This window comes from Megalobrama amblycephala, linkage group LG4, assembly GCF_018812025.1.
Source record: "Megalobrama amblycephala isolate DHTTF-2021 linkage group LG4, ASM1881202v1, whole genome shotgun sequence".
NCBI classification, from domain to species: Eukaryota; Metazoa; Chordata; class Actinopteri; order Cypriniformes; family Xenocyprididae; genus Megalobrama; species Megalobrama amblycephala.
This window is the reverse complement of record NC_063047.1, coordinates 46,110,763-46,132,533: the sequence shown is the minus strand read 5'-3', so window position 1 is coordinate 46,132,533 and position 21,771 is coordinate 46,110,763. Positions and strand designations below refer to the sequence as shown.

The 21,771-nt window shown below is 36.9% G+C and overlaps 1 protein-coding gene across 2 annotated transcripts in view; it reads right to left on the bottom strand.

Moving 5' to 3' along the window:
* Nucleotides 1-21,771, bottom strand: part of tmem132e (transmembrane protein 132E) — a 415,507-nt gene that overhangs the window by 6,000 nt on the left and 387,736 nt on the right. For both annotated transcript variants that reach the window (XM_048189579.1, XM_048189578.1), the window contains exons 6-8: nt 14,379-14,584; nt 8,236-8,512; nt 4,421-4,615 (exon numbers count right to left, since the gene is read on the bottom strand). In XM_048189579.1, the coding sequence (XP_048045536.1) occupies nt 4,421-4,615; nt 8,236-8,512; nt 14,379-14,584 (678 nt within the window). The remainder of the gene's footprint in view (nt 1-4,420; nt 4,616-8,235; nt 8,513-14,378; nt 14,585-21,771) is intronic.

The window sequence follows — 21,771 nt, the reverse complement described above, 5'->3', positions numbered from 1 at the left end:
TAATTAACACTTTCAGATGCCCAGAAAGCTACTAAAGACATATTTAAAACAGTTCATGTGACTCCAGTGGTTCAACCTTAATGTTATAAAGCGACGAGAATACTTTTTGTGCGCCAAAAAACAAAAGCGAAATAACTTTATTCAACAATATCTATTGATGGGCTTTTTCAAAACACTGCTTCATGAAGCTTTACGAATCTTTTGTTTCGAATCAGTGGTTCGGAGCGTGTATCAAACTGCCAAATGTCCAATGCCCTGAGCGCGTGCACGCCATCCGGTGCGTGAGGTGTGTACGCGCTCTGGCGTAGTTTACGCAAGCACCAGAACTGATCTCTTGCACGTATACATCACTCATTGTTTACACAGTGCACAAACATTGTGGGTACGACGGCTAATCAAAATGGTACTTACTTGCGCTTATCCGGATTGTTCAAACCAACTTAAAACTAAAAGATTACGTTCTCTCGCGTGAACTCATTCGGGAGTGGTGACTTTCCACGTATTCCCAACTTCTGAGCCTGCTCGCCTGAAGTTATGGTTGATTGCTCTTCGGCTGGATAACAACACACCCATTAACGTACTAAAGTTGTTGAGGGTCTGCAGCGATAATTTTTCCCCTGATAATTTTACATTCCCAGGAGAGGATCACGTACGACTTAAACCATCAGCTGTGCCTATGGTTTTTCCACATCCAACTGAGGTATGTGAACAAGATCTTTGTATGTGTCTTTTTTATTTGTAAAGCTGCCCTTACGAAAAGTAACAAAATAAAATGAAGTTTTGATGTAATAAAACCATGTTTTTAGTGGTTTACTTCCATTTGTATGACAACTGTTGTACTACAGGCTCCATGTTTAAACTACGCCAGAGCGCGTACACACCTCATGCACCGGATGCTGTGCGCGCTCAAGGCAGTTGGACATAATGGTGTATTAGAGGTACAAAATGATATAAATACTGTTCGGTTTCTCGCACAAACCGATCGTTTCGTGTCTTAGGACATCAGTGTGTCGTCATGAGCCGCAGGGTTTGTCTATGCATGTTTTTTTTACTCTCATAGATTATGTTACCATTGCCATGCATTATACGACTGACAGACGGCAGCGGTTGGAGTTAAAAATCATCATTAGTGTTCTACTGAAGAAACAAAGACACCTACATCTTGGATGCCCTGGGGGTAAGCAGATTTAAAAAAAAAAATCATTTTTGGGTGAACTATCCCTTTAATTTGTGTTCTGAAGATGAACGAAGGTCTTACGGGTATGGAATGACATGAGGGTGAGTAATTAATGACAGAATTTTCATTTTTGGGTGAACTAACCCTTTAAGGCCACCTAATATAAAATGGGACTCTTACATTAGTTAATGCAATCATGAACAATTAACAGTACTTTAACAACATTTATTTAGGTTTATGTTAGTTTTTTTTTACAGACAATAAAAAATTAAGACATTTCAAGTTTGTATAAATTAATTATTGTCAACAAACATGAATTAACAGCAAATAATTGTATATGTACTAATTAACTCAACAAACTTAAAATGTTAAAATCTAGATTAATATTATTTTATAAATTCACTTTTGAATTTTCACTTTTTATATTTTATAAATTCACTGTTAATTCATTTTTGTTCAATAAATTAATGATAATTTATACTAAACTTAATTTATACTCAAATAGTTAATGTATATATAGAAATGATAATTAACTTTTAATAAATTATTAAATTATATTAACACATTTAAACAAAGATTAATATATGCTGTACAGAATTGTTGTCCAATGTTCATGATATCCAATGCATTAACTAATACCAACAAATTGAACATTATTGTAAAGTGTTACCAGGAAATCCAAAAAAAAAAAAAAAAAAAAAAAAACTGCACTGTAAAAAAATTATTTCCATAAATTATCACAACATTTTTTCTTTTATTAAATCAACTTAATTAATGTGGTTCAGATAACAAAATATTTTGAGTTTCTGTTGAATCGCCTTCATTGTATTAATTCACATTTTTTATTTCAATGAACTCAAAATTTTAACACAACAGGTAACTTACTTTTTTAAGTTAAACCAACAATTCTTTTTACAGTGTGAATGCAGAAATGGTTGCAAACTGCTGTTATTTTGTGACTGCAGAGGTGAAGTAAGTAAGTGCACTGAAGGATTGAAATGATGGACTGGTAGTGGAGGAGGAGGGTCATCAGTGATGTTTATTGCACAGTCTCCACAAGCACTTAGGCTGATACATTACGCTAATTAAAACCAAAGGTGGTGAAGCAGAGAGGGGAGAACTGCCGGATTTTAATGCGTGAACTGAAAGCAGCCACCCTCGTCTGATGTTGGATGTTGGTCACAGGCTAAGTACAGAGCAGGAAAAAAAGGCCCCAAGCTCTCGCGGCGGGGCTCCGTGACCCGCCCGAGACATTGTATAAATTAGCACAGCAGCATACGAGGTCCTCGCATGAAAATACGAGCGAATGTGCTCCAATTAATGCTTTGAGAAAGATTATACAGCGAACGCACAGAGCTCCCCTGATGACACTCGAGAACGGCAGAGAACTGAGGTAGCGGTGGCTTCTTATTAAGCAAAGATGCTTGCTCATTTGGTGTGCTGATATTAAAGGAGATTTGAATATGTCTGAATGCCAAACAAGCCTTTATTAAAGTAGTGAGGGCCGGCTGGAAGACTGTGCTGAGGCTAATTTGCCAATGGTGTATAACCTTCATGGAGACTCGATTCATCAATATGAGGCTAAGTTCAGCCAGTGTTAACTCTTGAGGAGCCGAAAATACTGAGCAACAAGGAGGATTTTCACATAAATGTCACTTGCATAATTAGTTGCAGGGGTGCAAAGGTTAGAGCTTTTCCATGGACTCAGCTGCAGAGGGGTATGATGACGAATGATACTGTCATATTTAGACAATTACATGAAGATACATGTTTGTATTTTGTATATAAATTATTTCAGATTCTTCAATGTGTTTCTTGACCCAAAACGAGTTTGATCATTTTAGTTAGGGTTTCATTGCGAACTTTTACATTGTACCTTCATTCAGAGTCTAAGAATGTAAACTGTAAGACCTATTACTTTACACACATTCACACTGATTACATCATGAATATTCAGCTAAAATATAAAATTTCAGATGGTTTTACATGGTCTATAGCTGGTTTAGTCTACTCATTAGATGGTCTATGCTGGTAGACCATTTTGGACAAGTTTATTAGAGCTGGTAGATATTCTTGGAACAGTGCTATTTTAGTATGATTGATATACTTTTTTATTTTTTGTTAGATTTTTATTTTGTGTATATATTTTGTTTTCACACACATTCGTTTTTTTTGTTTGTTTGTTTTTTAAAATGTCTCTATAGTATTTATTATTATTTTATTTTTTTTATTTATTTTAATAAATGAGAAATATTGCATTGGCAACTAGCTTAACCCTTATTTTGTGTTCGGGTCATTTTGACCCGGAGAGGATTTTATTTTTTCCCGAAAATGTTATTTATCGCATTGGACTAAAACTTACTGACTTTGCTCACACAAGATGTAACTACTTTCCCAAATTTTTGGGACAATTTTTGGGGGGATTTTTTCCCACTTTGTTACACTTGTGTTGTTCCTGGTCAAAAGTTACTGGCTTACAAAAATAGCTTATAAATCTCTTGTTATGTTACAGTATATTATCATCAATTATCATCAAAACCTGTCCTAATTCATATATATATATATATATATATATAAACAAGTTGAAAAAAGACTGAATCCAATATTTGGTAATAATATTAAATAACAAGAGATTTATAAGCATTTTTATTTTTTGTAAGCCTGTCCTTTTTGACCAGGAACACCACAAGTTTTTTGTAAAAAAAAAAAAAACATTTCAAACATACTTCCTGGTTAAACAATAAAGCACTCTAGTGTGATAAACAGTGTACATTTTTTTCCCATATTTTGCTGAATATTGACAAAATTATCCACAAATAATGCTTTTTTCATTCAAAATAAACTCAGATAAATTAGGCCTATGATTAATCAGTTCCAAAAAGAAATACAAAATCAGTCCTAATTGAAAGAAAACAAGTTGACAAAAAGGCCGGTCATTTTTGACTGAGAACACTAACAGGGTTTTCAACACAGCGAAAGGGTTAAATAGAAAAAGCTTAAGGTTTGTACATTTTATTCAATTTCAGTTAATGTTTATGTTATTTCAAGTAAAAAATATTTTAGTTGCTGTTGTTGTTTTTAGTTAATGATACCTTGCCTTGTACCAGCAGCAACAAATCGAATATACTGTACATTCTAAAAATCTGTATTTTGTTAAAAATGTAACAAAATAATGTCAAGAAAGCCAGATGAAATGTCATTTATTCTAGAAGGTGTGAAAAACAATGACGGAATCAACTATACCTGCTTAAGAGTGGAGAGAGTCTGCAGGCCAGTTGCCTTGGCAACCATGGTATGGCTGTTGCCAGGGCTTGGTTGAAGATTAAGTGCCAGTCCCGAAATGGCATGAACACGAAGCTCCACTATGGACACTTTCTCGTCTACCACAGAGAACTGCGTTTCACCCAGTATCGCCTCCACTGCCAATGGTGATTCAACCTGAAATCAACAAAACAAGATGCGCTTTTACACTATGAAAGACAATGGAGGTGTAAAAACAGTCTAAATGGATGAAATTATGGGGAGGAGTGAAATTACAATGCTTGTCAAACAGAAACATTTAGTGAGTAATCCCACATATTCAAAATTCAGCCCACTTAGTAAAGGAAGCCCACTGGGAAAAATGCATCTTTTCTCCAGAGAACGGCCAGCACTCGGCCTCCACATAAATCCTCCATCTGACACTTCAAACCAATTATGTCACCGTTTCTTCACCTCCTACCAGCGCTAAAGGTCACCAGGGACTTACCAAGTGAAAAGTCACGACTAGGAGGGTCAGAGAATCTCATTTTTTTTTCTGTGTGTCTTTGCTGAACCATGAGACCCTGGAAATCCCTAGAGCCACACAGCGCCAAGTTAGATAAAACAAGCCTCAATATAGGGATAGTTTTTCTCTTTACATAATTCAGAAAGATTAACTTGAACTCGCATTTTGCAAGACAAGAACAAGGCAGCCTACGTGGAGCGTTTTTGCCTCAAGAAAGACATAAAAAGAGGGAGAAGTACATAGAGATTGGATGAATTTTAAAACAAACTGAATCAATGCCAGTAGCCAACACTTCAGTCTCTCCACGAAAAACTGAACTAGTAAAGAACACTATATGGAAAGTATGACCGCACACTCACTTGCAAACAGTTTACTCACCAACGTTTCGGCAAAACGCCGGTGAATAAACTGTTTGCAAGTGAGTGTGCAGTCATACTTTTCATATATATGTTTGGATTTATCCTTCTTGGCTTGCACCTCAGATGAGTGCGTTTGTTTTTTCTTTTATAACTAGTAAAGAACACTAAACAGTGTTGACAGAAATTGAAGTTGTTTTTGCTTTCCTTTTACACCATCTGCAAATGTCAAAATGACATTTGCGAACTGAACTCATTATCTTATCTTTTCAATTACAGCTATACTGAACAAAGAACAATAATATTGCCTCCATGTAATTGTCTTAATCACAGCTGAGTCAGAGCTGGTTACACTTAACCAGACAGAACGGAGCAAAGCGAATTTTGCTCTTGATAATTTAGCCCAATAAAATCCATAATGACTCCTAATGGTGTTCAAAAATCTCCAACCTCTACAGCAAACATTTTCATCCAACCTGTTATTACTTCCCTCTTCTCCAGCTAAAAGCCCTCAATGCTGATGTACAGTAGGTTTATGAACTAGCCATGCTGCTGATTATACTTCATCTGTGAAGTGGCAATGCGCAACCATCCAGCCATTTTTAGCCTCATCTCTCGCTGAAGAACACAACGCTGTCTTGGCATGCACTGGGCACCAGGGACCCGAACCCAGGCTTTTCCTGATCCAGCCTAGACTTGCAACCCATATGTCCCAGATGCACATTGTTTGTGTCCCAATGCACTAATGTTTTGGAGCAGGCTGTTACAGTTCATTGACCATCCAGTCCTATACAATGCTCTTTCCCTCCCTCTGGTTGGAAAAGGGATGTAGACCTTGGGGGGGAAGGCAGTTGAATGTATAATTGAACTAAACTGTTTTGTTTCTGCATTTTTTATTTCCTGAGTTCAAGGCAAGCTTCAAAGATACAGCTCATTTGAAGGAGAGAAAAGGAATGACAGATAGAAAAAAAGGGAACTAAAAACAAATTCTTGCCAGAATGGATAGTTTGTTTGGTATCCAGGCTGTAGCAATTAGTTTTATTATACTTGCTGATATACCTGCTTTTGATGTTTGCATTACAACCAGAGCTTTGCATGCTTGAATAGAGTGTGTTCAAAGGCTAAAAAGGGACTGCCTATTCCCTCAAAACCTAATTACTGTACTTGGTAGACCTGGCGAGCCAATTAAGTCACACGAAATACATAGAATCAGGCTTGGAGAGTTAGCATTGTACACTTAATGCTTCTGTAAATGGATTCACAGGACCATAACAGCTCAGTCGGTGATAAGAACGGGTCAACAATACCTTCTGCTGTTCATAAGATCCTCAAAACAATGTGTCATGAGAGACGTTCAAAGCTTAACGGCAGTGCGTCTTTGTGTTCAGGCCATGGTGACGGGTGGAGGATGAGCGCTGTGGCAGAGAAAGATCAAAGGCCCACCAAATAAGCTAAACAACCCTGGTGTGGTCGACTAATAAACAACATTATTCGTACCTTTCCCTTTGTTTCTTTTTCTTTCTTTTTTGGAAGGGTGAAATGATGCTCTGTGCTCATACTCGTTTATTTTCAGCTCGCATTCAGCAAAAACATTCGAAATCTGCATGAGCCATTAATTATTAATGACCTTTGCAGTTTTCCCTAGTTTAATTAGCAAACTTTTCTTTTATGCTCAAATTTGTTTATGGGCAAAAAACAGACACTTTTTGAAGCCAAACAACAGACAACATTGTGGAGAGGTGTGATGAAGCTGTCATGAACAATCAAAACTCTCTCTGTTTGGACACAATGAACTGATTGTGTGCTGATTCAATGGAGAGAAAACATCACTTTCAAGAATGATTCCCCAAATTTAACATGATTGAAGTTTTATAATGCACAGATAATTGTCTTCCCAAACATCCCAGTTTCTGAATAGCCTTCTGGGACTAAATATGCATACGAATAGCTTTCTAAAGTGGCATTAAAAGATAAAGACAACAGCAGAGCTAAACTAAATGTGAGAATTTTAAATACTGATCTTTATTGATTTTATCTATAGACCTTATGTGCCGGAGAAACAAGCACGCAGCAATCTTTTGAATTTTTTCTTTGAACTTCCATTTTTGGGGTAGCTCTGTATAATTCTATGGCAGCGTTGTCGAAGAGTAATTAGATAGTGAAGTGTATTTACTTATTGTAGAGTTAAAGTTATTGTTTGAAGCGGATGTCAAAACAAATGTCAGTAGACCGGGAAGATTTTAAATCAAGTGGTTCATTCATAAATCCATAAGATCTTTCCTTCATGCACTGAAAAGGGACGGGGCTACATAAGGTCTATAAACTACATTTTTATTCTTAATCTGTGTGTTTAAAAACAATTTGTTTAATTAGTATTTATTTGTATAATAATTAGGTTGACTTTAGACTATGAGCAACTGTTGTAACAAAAGAAAAGATAAAGGATGAGATCAAAGTTTTAAATCCCATTAACATCGTGGCCATTCAAAGAAAAAACAAACAAAACAAAACAAAACAAAACAAAACAAAACAAAACAAAACAAAACAAAACAAAACAAAACAAAACAAAACAAAACAAAACAAAACAAAACAAAACAAAACATCAATAAAATCAAAGCAAAGATAAAATAAAATTGGCAACCCTGCCAGTGTCTAAAGCATAACATCAGGGAAAAAGTGCAAGTTAAGTTTGTACTTGGATATATGAAACAGTAAAAGGGATTAAACAATTGTCCCTCAGACACTTTGCATCATGTCTTGACAGATATAAAAAACTATGAGTAAGAACCAGTGTCCAATAATGTTGGATGAAGAGAATGTAAAATAGCAAAATGAAATTGCTTCATTGTAATATGGTATTAAGAGCTCCATTTACCTTTGCCCCCATTATTCCATCAATCCTAAATTTATAACGTCCATTCTTATTTGTATTCTACCTTTAGAGTGGATGATCCAAGCTCGTTGGCCACTAGCACCGTCCTGTCAACCAGCTCAGCCACCCTGGCGTCCACCACCTTTAGAGAGTCTTGCACCAGCTCAGTCACATCCACTTGCCAGTCAGGACCCAGCATAGTGATCATCTGGTTTGTGCCTTCAGTAGAAGTTGTGTGGAACTGGGTCAGAACCTTAACCTGGGCCCTCTGATACTGAAGCGTACATCCTCGGCTCACTTTACGGTCATCTTCATCATCGTCATCGCTGTCTCTGGCCGTTCTGAGGAGATGAGTAAGAGGTCATTGTGAGTTATATAAGAAATTCACATCGCGCTCTGACAACGGCAGTGATGTCTGACACTCACTGAAGTATATGCACGAGACATCACTGCTGTTGTCAGAATGCGATCAGACCTCACTAAACGAGTGCAGAACGTAGTTGGACATAGTGGTGTTTTAGAGGTAAAAAATGATATAAATACTGTTCAGTTTCTCACAGAAACCAATCGTTTCATGTCTTAGGACATCAGTGTGTCGTCACAAGCCGCAGGGTTTAATTTGGATTTGTCTATTCAAGTGTTTTCGACTCTTATTGTTCGAGTTCCCATTCACTCTTATTATAAGACTGACAGACGGCAGCGGTTGCAGTTAAAAATCATCATTTGTGTTCTACTGAAGAAACAAAGTCACCTACATCTTGGATGCTGGGGGTAAGCAGATAAACATATCCCTTTAATGACAGAATTTTTTGGGTGAATTAACCCTTTAAGTGCTCTGGGTGTTAAAATAGCTAACAGAAATGTGTGCATATAAAAAACGCTGTTTTTTAAATTCCCTCCAAAATGTTTGTTAGAACTGCATGCCAGTATCAAAAAGTGCATCATCTGGAAACCTGTTTCAAAGAGTTTTCGCATCAGTGACTCTTGCGTGCCTCACACATACCATCACATTCAATCTATCTAATCTGCTCCCTCGGCAGCGTGTCACCATGTGAAGTAAGCGATAGGAGGCAGGGCAAGGGCTGGGTGGATCCTGAGAGCTGAATGCCACTTTACCAATTCTACACACATAACTAATTAATCAGATAACTGGAGATGTAGAGACAGCTGTCTGCCTGTGACTGACAAAGCATGCCCATCGATCAGCCTAAATTGAACTCAATGTAAAGCACTGTGTTATCATGTAAGGAGACACACTGGTACTTCTCAGAAACAAAGAGAGATTGACAGGCACGCAGAAGCAGGAGACTCATAATAGTGGAAAGCAGTTGTTGATCAGCACTTTGCTCTCTTCTGAGTTAAACGTACACTCCTGTTTCCATGGAGGTGAAAAACAAGAGGCTATTGCATCAGTTGAAGAACCCGGCAGACGGAAGCTCTCTGTGTTCTTGAGGACCTCATACAGGTTAATGTGAGTTTCAGACCAGAAGAACACACCTCAAGAGAAGAGCCTTGTTTGAACTCATTAGGCTGTTAATAGAACTGGAGATTTCATGCACGGGGGCTTGCTCATCCAATAAAAGTGAGATTCAAGTTTTGCAGTCACATCATTGTTTCACCAGTTTAGTGAGCCACATCAATCAATCGGTGTGGAAGGCCAACGTGAGAAACCTGCCCACTGACATGTCTTAACATTGGGCAATGTAGTGGAATGAAATGGACAGGGCAGTGGAGCGAGGAACTGATATAAGGGAAGAGGGAAAGAAAATAAGGCATTGTTCAAACAGGCAGTCGATTCTTTGGCGCATTCAAATCCGGTTAATTGTTTAATAAAAATAAAAATCTATAAAATAAGTTTCAGGTTAGATCAGATTAAAAAAATAATAATGATAATAAATATAGCTGCGAGCATCAATTATCGGGGTTCAAGCGCTTTAAGGCCTTTAAGCACATACATAAAAAGGTATTTTGTTTCATTTAGCAAGCCTCTAACCATCTCAATCATAGATATAAAAGTTTACAGCCAACACAGGCAGTTTACCATAGGAAATATGTTTTTTAAAGCTAACAATTAAAACACCATCTATTGTCCAATCTCTATAAAAGTTTACACGCTTCTTTTCTTCTTTGCATGTGCTCACCTATTTTTGTGAAGTTTTCATTTACAATTTATAGGCTTTTGAGTATATTTTGCCACGCCCATTTTCTAAATGACCCTGTTATAGCATTTTCAGCAATTTTTTTTTTTTTTTGATAATTATTTATCTAGAGAGTCCAGAAAATTATATTGCACTGGTTTGGTTCTGATCGAGCAAAAAACTAGGACTAGTTTGCAAAAGTAGTTTTTTTTTTTTTGTAATCATGAATATTTATTGAACAATTTGATTGACAGCAGCGGTTCTAAGGGCAAGGTTGTTCAGCATGAAGGGATCTATCAAATGATACGAATGTTGTGTGTATGTGTGAAACAACACGTGATTACAGGGGTGTAAAACTTGTTAGCACCACCTAGTGGCTGATTTCTTTTAAAATTCTCACAGACCTCTAGGACCATGCCCACCGAGTTTCATTCCGATTGGCCTCCCTTAACCCTTGTGTGCTGTTGTGGGTCAATTTGACCCATTTTGATTTTTGAGTTGTCGGAAACATTAGTTAACCTATGTTTTTTTTCTTGAAATTTTGTGACTTTTTCTCATTTAGGGTCATGCATGCAAAGTTTCAACATGCTGATGTGTTTTGACATATACACTAAATTTCAGTTCCTTTGGTGATGTTCGCGGGTCATTTGACCCGCATATTTTAATGTTCTAAGGCAACTGTACAGACCCAAAATAATAACATGCCTTGGTTATATTTTGTTATTTTAGTTTTTTTTTTTACTACCCTATGAAGCTAAAAAAAGGGTTTCCTCACTTATTTCAATACAAAAAATATTTTTGTCAGCCACATATGGTAAAAATTAGCTATTTCTTTTTTCAGTCTATCTGAAATACTATCTAACTTACATTGTTTTTCTTGAAATTTTGTGACTTTTTCTCATTTAGGATCATGAACATACATGCAAAGTTTCAACACGCTGATGTGTTGTGAAACGTGCATAAAGAAATGTTATACGTTCATACTGTTCGTGAGTCAATTTGACCCATATTGTTAGCCATTCAAAATCAACTACAGACCCAAAATACAAAACACTTCTATGTTGTACGTCAGAACTCCTCAACTCTAGTACTGAAGTGCCAGTGTCTTACTGAGTTTAACAGCTTTTTATTTTCAAAATTTGTGAAAATATAAAGTTGTTTTACCTGTTAATTGTCTGTCCCACTTTTAGAGCATAGATATGAAAATTACTTTTCTAACTTAAATTGTTAAAAATCTTGAATACTTCAGAGCACATACTTAAGTTTGGTATCTTTTTAAAGGGAACACTTCACAGATTATTGTAGAAGAAGAAGAAGTTGTAAAAGTAAAGATTAAATAATTATATGAGTTTGTTTATGAACATTTAAAATGTATAAAATATATATTGTTTATATTTTATATAAAGTATATATTTTACAATATATGTTCAACTTTAAAACTTCAAGAAAATCAAAGTTAAATTTCTGAACAAGTTCTGTGTCGAATTTTAGGTTGATATCTCAAAAAAAGATTTTTCAGTACGATTTTTTTGTGCGCAGTACCAAACTTTTTCACTAGATGACATCTAGACTCCACCGGTGACTCTTCGAATTCCATATATGGTTTGAGTGATCTGAACCATTTTATTAAAATACTTTTCAAAATATTTTTGTAGTAGACATCCTATTCAGAAGAAGTTTGGGCAGTAATGTTAATATCTGATTTGAATTTGATCCCTAAAACACATATAAAAACATAAAGAATCAGAGCATGTGTTATAGTTTGGCACCGCATCACAAATGAAGAATCCATCGCTATTTATCTATTGCTATGTCATTTCTTTTGAAAATCAGTCACCAAATATGAAAACTAGAGTCTGAAAGCTTTCAAACGATATAAAGTTTGTCAAGATTACTTTAGGTTAAGATATTATTGTTATAAATGTATAATAGTAAATGTCCCACAGGTCAGGGGAGGGGCAGTATTGATATTAAAAGTTAATTATTTAAACATGATTGCATGTTTTTTTCATAGTGTGATTTTTGGGGAATTGTATTGAATACAATTAGGGTCAATTTGACCCGGACCATACGGGCAGTTGCCAGAAATCGAACAGTGTCTGATAGCTGCTCAAACTTCATTAAATAATGGCGACCATGTTTTTTGAGATATGTTAATGTCCTCATAGACAATCATGACAACTTGCACAAAGACACTGCATGCCAGTTTTCAAGTCACTCAGACTAATGGTGGAGTAGCTTTAGCTGTTTTAATGTGGTTTTTTTTTGCTATTATAGCGCCGTTCGCCACTTCCTTTTTATGTGACCACAGAATGAGCTCTTACATAGTTGTGTACTTTTGACCACTGTAACACCTCTGTCAGGCCAGTTGGGCACTATGCATGTGAACCCCTAATAAATGCAATTTGGGATGTAACATGCATATAATGGCACACACACAACACAGTAGTGTTACCGCTGTGCCTGAATTCACTAATTTATGCTTGCATGTGAAATTCACTATGGATTAAATGGTGAATAAGTAAATGAATGGGTGGATTTTTGCACAGTATATGCATGAATGTTTAAGCAGTACAGAAATGCCTTTGATGCTGCAATACATAACTGAAGTTGGACTTGTCAGCTTGAATTTTATTAGGGTCTCTTAAAACAACTGATTCTGTAGGTGAAAAAAAAAAAAAAAAAAAAAAACCCAGACTATATTCTGCTATTAGTGTCATCCACACAAATTCATAAGCTTGCAGAGATTACACATTATTTTCTTTAAAACATATTTTAAAATTAGTCTATTTAAAAAAAGAACAGAAAATCATGAGATTAATCAGGATTAGCTGGTGCCTTGGTTGGGTCTAATGCACCCCAGCTCTGCGCTGTGACAAGATGTCAAGAAGAATATGAGCAGAGACAAAATGTTCAGTTTTGTCATCTTCTCTTTCCTTCCTTTCCTTCCATGGTGACAGACAGCTACTCTTCTATGTCTTTTGGTGCCATGCTGACTTTTAAGTCATTACTATAGTAACCAGATAAATTCAATAGATCTGATTTCTTCACCTGCAAAATGACAGTGCAGACACTGGGATAGAGATTGCATCTGAAAAACAAATCAGATTTCAAGCTGATCACACAGAGATTGTATGTGTGAACAAAGCCTTAGAGATCTCGGGTCCTGGGAGGAAGCAAAATCAAAAGCACTCAAATTGAGGTCAAATGCAAATGTAATGACATGCTTGTATTGTGTGTGAATTGTCTGTGTGAAACAGGGAAAAATACTGCAAGTATATCCGCGCTGAGAGACTTTGCTTACAACGGTTTGATAATAGTGAACCATAATACACTATCTAGATTTAATTTAGCGAGCTAAATGCATGCTAGCAGCTATATATGATATTTTTAAATGCTCCAATGCTGATTAAGCTTCCAAAGCTAAATCTCTATAGCTGAATTTATAATGGATGACTTATTTCTACCATTGTATGGTACATGCATCATACAGCCAGCCCTACATGAAGGCTAGATGTAGATTGACGATTTGCACCCAAATTGGATTAGCATAACCGAATCAGATCATATTTCCATTTTAATGGCCCATTTGAATGAATTTAATTAGAGATTTGCATCAAAAAAGAAAGACCTCTGTAAGGGAGCAATAATGATACTAGTGAGCTACCAGAATATTTTCCATCATGATTAATTCTGGAGAGGTTCCTCATGAAAAATGCCTGTGCTGATATTCAGCTGTGCACTGTACGCCAACACCGCTGCTTCAATTTGTCAAAATCACAGTAAATGGGCTGTATGAAGAATGACATTTGGGTCTCATGCGACATCAGCTCTATAGTCGCATTGTAACTAAAACAGCCCTTGGTGACCTAGCTTTAAAGCGTTTAACAAGTCCACTAATTAAACTGTAACATTGTTTTATCGCTCTCACAAACACCTATTAAGCATTAATAAACAAGCACACAAAAAAAGAAAACATGCATCAAAAGTGCTACTGGAGAAATTAATATTCATAGACAGCATTCAGGGCGAAAGTATATTTGAACAACAGATCGCCGGTGTGTCTTACCTGCGGTCGGGTAAGATTGGCACCCTCCAGCCCTTGATGAAGCTCAGTCTGTTGTCTGAGAGCTCCACTTTAAGGGGCAGTTTAGGCACCCAGACCGTGAGCTCAAGAGGAGCACTCAGGTGCTCATGGCTGAAAATCACCCGAGCGTTCATGGAGCCACGCGTCTCTTTTCCATTCACAAACACATAGTCACAGTTCATGGACACCTGTTGAGGAAAGCAAAGAGAGATTTGATTTCTTTCACTGCATTCTCTGGAGAGGCTGCACAAAACAAAAGCTTTTCATGGGCAGCTGCAAATGGATGTCGGTTTGAAATAGGGCGGTGAATTTATTCACTTATTTGAATAAATAAAAAATAATTACATATCAATATTTGCTAACAAATCCCCCAAAATGATGCAGACTCAACAGCAGACTAATGCCTGATAGTGTACACAGCAACTCATCACCGAAATGTGGGCTCAGATGGGAACTGAAAGGGCTTAGGGCATTTTTTTTCAGCATCTCACGCCATGAGCAACATGCTTTTAAGAAGCTGTGTCAAGTAAAAGCAGTCCAACAGACCACTGCATTGTGCTACGTTCAGCTGTTTCTAAACCATGAATGCATCCTACGTGAACAACTCCCCACTTACTCTGTAAGTATGGTTTGCCATGCCAAGTAGCCTGTGGTATTATATGGGTAAGGTGTTAAATGCATGGTTTTTTAACCACATGCATCACATTTTATCACATTAACACATTAAATTAATTGACAGGCCCAGTTTCAAATAATTTTTGGTACCTCTTTAGTATAAGGAACATGTGTTCACTATTAACTACGACTTTTCCCTCAATAAACTCCTAATTTATTGCTTATTAATAGTTAGTAAGGTTGTTGTTAAGTTTAGGTTTCGGTAGGATTAAGAATGTAGAATAAGGTCAAGCAGAATAAGGCATTAATATGTGCTCAATAAGTACTAATAAACAGCCAATATTCTAGTAATATGCATGCTAATAAGCAACTAGTTAAAAGACCCTAAAATAAAGTGTTACTTTTTTCTTTTTTTTTTTATCAATTAGCACCAGAAAGGGTTACTGAGTTACATTCTGAGTCACTCTTAAAAGCATCACGTAAAACATGAAAATGATGCATTCAAAAGTATCTTTAAATTGCAAAAGAGATCTTTTTACTCTAAACATGTTTCTTAAAATAACACCCCATAGGAACTGGGTCTGACAGCTTTTTTCCTGAGGCATTGTTTTGTTTTTTGTTTTTTTCCCAGAAGCAGCAGTTTTTATTCACTGCATTCTGCCTTTTTTTCGGAGCACACAAACAGACACACTAATGAACACACCACACACGCAAACATCTTTAAATCTCCAAGTTGTGAAAATTTCATTAACACACTCAAAGGGATACCAAAGAAAACTAAAAGAATAGTTTTTCCCCCCTGTTATTCCTTCTAGTCTGCCAACACATTTCATATGTACACTCAGCAGTCTTTAATAATAAATTATTTACTGTAATAGATAGCTGAAGCTTTGCTTTGGGGTACCATCTATGATTTATCTAGGGGTCTAAGGCAGCTGACACTGTAATCAGAGAACGTAATCTTCCTCGAATGGAGGTCGGGAGCTGCAGTCTATCCAAGACTAGAGATTCATCATAGTGGGGGATATCTGTGAAATAAAATATGTAGGTCTGCTAGACAGCTCCCTCTCTTATCCATACCATCAATATGGGGAATTGATCAGAGGAGATGGCTCTCTGCCCAGTGGCCTTTAGGAGAATCTGCGGGAAAACTCTGCTTGCCCACTTCATTTCTTTTTTGAAGGGACTGTTATTCAGTGGGAAAAACTATGAATAATACTGCTGAAAAATCTGAGAGAGCAGAGAGGATAACAGCAGTGAGGGGGAGGTACAGAGAGCACTTTTCATGTTCAAATGAAACATTTCCTTGCTTGGCCTAAATCTAGATGTGAAAAAACCTCACGGTTTTGATAGTTTAAATTATTATAGATTACATTTATTATTATTAGTAGTAGTTTTATTAGTTGATGATACTTTCTCCTATTCCATTTCAATATGTAACACAGATATATAGGTCAGTCGTGAAACTCTTCCAAGTAGCTGATTCTATGTTCTACGTAACATTATTTATTCCTTCCCAAACTGGTCCACCTCAGTACCGTGCACTATGATAATTTTCTTTAACCTACATCCTCCCCAGCACCACCTGTCTAGATCTGCTATGGGGTTCTCCCTATTTAATCTTGCAGTAGCAGCAGTGTAGCAGAACAAGATCAATTTTACCTATACTCAATTCCTATCAAATATTGCTGTTAAAACCTATTTTGAGAGTTGTCTTGACTGAACTATAAATAATTTTTAAAGGGATAGTTCACCCAAAAATGAAATTCTCCCCTTAAAGGTGCCCTAGAACGCGTTTTCACAAGATGTAATATAAGACTAAGGTGTCCCCTGAATATGTCTGTGAAGTTTCAGTTCAAAATACCCCATAGATTTTTTATTATTCAATTTTTTAACTGCCTATTTTGGGGCATAATTAAATATGCCCCAATTCGGGCTGCTGCCCCTTTAAATCCTCGCGCACCCTGCCCCCGAGCTCGCGACTCTATAAATACATTGCATAAACAAAGTTCACACAGCTAATATAACCCTCAAAATGGATCTTTACAAAATGTTCGTCATGCATACTGCATGCATGCATCAGATCATGTAAGTACAGTATTTATTTGGATGTTTACATTTGATTCTGAATGAGTTTGAGGCTATGCTCCGTGGCTAACGGGCTAAAGCTAACATTACACACTGTTGGAGAGATTTATAAAGAATGAAGTTGTGTTTATGAATTATACAGACTGCAAGTGTTTAAAAATGAAAAAAGCGGCGGCTCTTGTCTCCGTGAATACAGTAAGAAACGATGGTAACTTTAACCACATTTAACAGTACATTAGCAACATTTAGAAAGACAATTTACAATATCACTAAAAATATCATGTTATCATGGATCATGTCAGTTATTATCGCTCCATCTGCCATTTTTCGCCATTGTCCTTGCTTGCTTACCTAGTCTGATGATTCAGCTGTGCACAGATCCAGACATTAATACTGGCAGCCCTTGTCGAATACCTTGAACATGGGCTGGCATATGCAAATATTGGGGACGTACATATTAATGATCCCGACTGTTACGTAACAGTCGGTGTTATGTTGAGATTCGCCTGTTCTTCAGAGGTCTTTTAAACAAATGAGATTTATATAAGAAGGAGGAACCAATGGTGTTTGAGACTCACTGTATGTCATTTCCATGTACTTTTGTTATTCAACTATGCCGAGGTAAATTCAACTTTACATTCTATGGCACCTTTAAGTTGTTCCAAACCTGTATGAATTGTTGAACACAAAAGAAGATATTTTTTGAAAAACATGCGTAACCAAACAATTGATGGGCCCCAATGACTTCCATAGTATGGAAAAAACAACAACAATAACTTGAGGCTGAGTAAATGATGAAAAATAAAAAACGTGTGGGTGAACTATCCCCTTTAAAGGGGTCCTTGATTATGATTTCCTTAACTTTAGTTAGTGTGTAATGTTGCTGTTTGAGCATAAACAACATCAAACAACAGCTTTTTAAGGACTACAACAAATGGCTGGTAGAGACTACAACATGCTTCTTCCTGGGTTGGTGGCATCACAAACCCCAAAATTGACATAAACCCTGCCCCCAGGAACATGCAACAAAAGGGGTGAGGCAATGTTGGGCTGCTTTAGAGAAAATAAAGAGTTGTTGTAAGTAGAGTGTTGTTGTCATGCCGTCATTTTTTACGCCAAAATGCTTCACAAACGAGGGTCAATTCAACGCTGGATTTGCAAAAAAAATAAAAAATAACATGACGACACGTGCTAGTCAATGAGTTGAATCAACTCCACAGCAATTACATAAATGTATTCACTAACCGTTCAGAAACGTCCACATGCATTCTAAAAGTTGTAACTTCTTCCTGAGTCTCTCCATCAGTGTCCGACTCCGGTTTGAACAATGTAAGGCTGAACACCGTTACTGACAATCCTCATTTTGGCTGTGTGAGATTCTCCAGCTTTGTTGTTGTTGAGTATCCAAAGTGCTAGCTGTTAAAGCTCCACCCTCTTCTGGAAAGGGGGCCGGGAGCAGCAGCTCAATTGCATTTAAAGGGACATACACAAAAAAATGGCGTGTCTTTGCTCACACCCGGGGCAAATTTGACAAGCTATAATAAATGATCTGTGGCATATTTGAGTTGAAACTACACAGACGCATTCTGGGGACACCAGAGACTTATATTACATCTTGTACATCTTGTAAAAAGGGCATTATAGGTCCCCTTTAAGTCAAAAACACTATGTGGTGGTTTCAGAAAATAGCTCTCTTTGCATCCCAATCAGCCAGACACCACAATGTTAGCTCAACCAATGGCGAAAGTTCAGGGCTGTACCATGTGTTAACTTGACCAATGGTAGACAGTGGGAGTGTTCAGGAAACCTGTTTTAAACAGTGATTATTTTTACAATGCCATTTGGCACTGCTAGAGGAAATTACACACATTGAACCTTCAAAATTAATTCTGCTCATTACAAGATTATTGTATGGCTTTTCAAATTTTGAATACCAAGTCATATACCAAGTCTTTTTCCATTTTTGTAATTTTAAATTATGAATACGAATAACTGTTCATTTATGTTGTATAGAACAAAGCAGCTTGGTTTTCCCTTAAAATATTTTCTTGTAAGAGAGAATGAACATGAATGACATGAGGGTGAGAAACTGATAAAATAATTTTCATTTTTGGTTGAACTATTGTTTAATAGTAATATTAATACTAATTAGCCCAATAAAAACGGTCACAATTGTTACTATCAATAGTGTGGGTGGGTGGGTGGCACACAACAAAAGCAGCAGTCATTTGCAGTGTTGCTCATGTCCTGTCTGGTTCCCAGTGCACTCTACAGTCTCATAAATGTGTTCCTGCTGTGCCACTTCTGTTGATGTGAGCTCAGTCTTGACCCACTTGCTCCTGGGGCTTCTAATAAACTTGGATGGATAATTTTAAGTCAAAAGCAGTTAAGGATTGTGGGCGTCACTAGCCAGCAGGGGCCAGCTGAAAGTACTTTTTATGTGCCAGCCAGCAGTCAGAGTTCCACGGAGTCACTAATCTGCCCTGGCACCTTGCGTGGTTCCAGAGGAGTGGCAGGGGCGAGGTCAGGATGTGCTGCCCATTGAGAGGCCTCCAGCTCTACACACCCGCCTGTGTTTAATCCAACAAACACCCCCTGTAACTCTCCACCATCCAGGCTGCCGTCACACAGTTAAGCAGATGCACTTTTATCTGTGTTGATGGTATCATTCGAAGGCCGACTATTAAAGACGAACACACTGCCTACAGCTTGAAGCAGAAACTGATGATTTGATTTAGTGTGACAGCTACAGGAACAGAATGATTTCACACTTAAACTATTATTATAAAATAGAGAGGTCCAGTCCTGAATACTGATTGGTCAATTCAGCATTCCATGCTAAATTTAGGCAATAACATTCAAGAGGCCAAGCTATATTGTGAATATAGTCATTGCGAAAGTGCGCTGTACTAAAAGTTAAATTAGGTAGATTAGAATAGATTGGTATTGACCGATATTGGATTTTTATTACTGTATGCTTATTTCTCCTATTAGGGCCTGAGCACTGATGGTGTGAGGACCCTATTGTAATTGCTGTCAATTCTTCTTCTTCAAAATTAATTGCATTTTTAAGGGCCTAAACATGCTTGAAAACTCATGAAACTTTGCACAAGCATCAGAAGTGGTGAAAATGTACGTCTGATATGGGTTTCAGAATTAGGTGTGGCAAAATTGCTCAATAGCGCCACCTACAAAATTTCAATTAAGCGCCATTCGCGCTATGTTTCACGTACAGGTATGAAATTCGGTAGACACATCCCAATACCTACAAAAAAGTCCCAGGGTGCAAAATCTGAAAACCCAACAGGAAGTAAGATATTTTGAATTTTCTCTGCAAAATTTGTGCAGTTTTTGCCATTTCCAGATGTTATACTTTAACGAACTCCTCCTAGAGCTTTAATCAGACCAACATCAAATTTGGTTAGTCTAATCTTAAGGCCTTTGCGATGTTAAATTGTGAAGATTGAAGGGCGTGACCGTGGCGGCCTGACAAACTTCAATGTTTCGCTATAAAAGTGGAAGCTATTGTAAATCAGGCATACAATGTCTAATCTGCCCCAGACTTCACATGTTTTATAAGAGTCCTGGCCTGAAGACATCTACATGGCAATATTCAGTTAGTCATAGTGCCACGTGCATGCAACACTTGGCTAAGTGCTAATGTATGCTATTAAAGTTAGTTCACCCAAAAATGAAAATTCTGTCATTTATTCCACACCCGTAAGACCTTCATTAATCTTCGGAACACAAATTAAGATATTTTAGTTGAAATCCGATGGCTCGTGAGGCCTTCATAGGGAGCAATGACATTTCCTCTCTCAAAATCCATTAATGTACTAAAAACATATTTAAATCGGTTCATGTGAGTACAGTGGTTCAATATTAATATTATAAAGTGGCGAGAATATTTTTGGTGTGCCAAAAAAAACAAAATAATGACTTATTTAGTGATGGCCAATTTCAAAACACTGCTTCAGGAAGCATCGGAGCATAAATGAATCAGCGTGTTTAACGAAGGTCTTACGGGTGTGGAACGGCATGAGGATGAGTAATAAATGACATTATTTTCATTTTTGGGTGAACTAACCCTTTAACGCCACGAAACAGGAATTTGTTTTAACTCAGGCATACAATGTCCAATCTGCTCCAAACTTCACGTTTGATAATAGTCCTGGCCTAAAGACATCTACATGACAATATTCAGTAACAGTCAAAGCACCACCTGTTGGCAGCAGGAAGTGTGGCACTTTGAAATTACTCATTTGCCATATTTTTCCTGTATTTACTCACTTACATGCATGTCGTCCACTGTTCACTGTTCTCCTAAGGCCACTGGGTGGCAGTGGCCCCGGGTGCGAGGGCCCTTTCATCACTGTTTGCAGCTTTAATTATATTTATATTTATTTGTGTGAACACTTACTTAATGTTAATCTTAAAAAATAGCAATAAATTAACAACACTGTTAAATGTAATCTTTAGCAAATCTCAACATTTTCTGATATCTAAATTCACTTAGGTAACAATTAAATGACTGTTTTAGTTTTTAATGTTAGTTTATTTTAGACAAAACAGTATTTTCTATAAAGGAAAAAATAGTATTCATATGAATATTTTAATAAAGCCATATTGTTGGTTACCATACGTAACATAAAATGCTTTTTTAAATAATTAT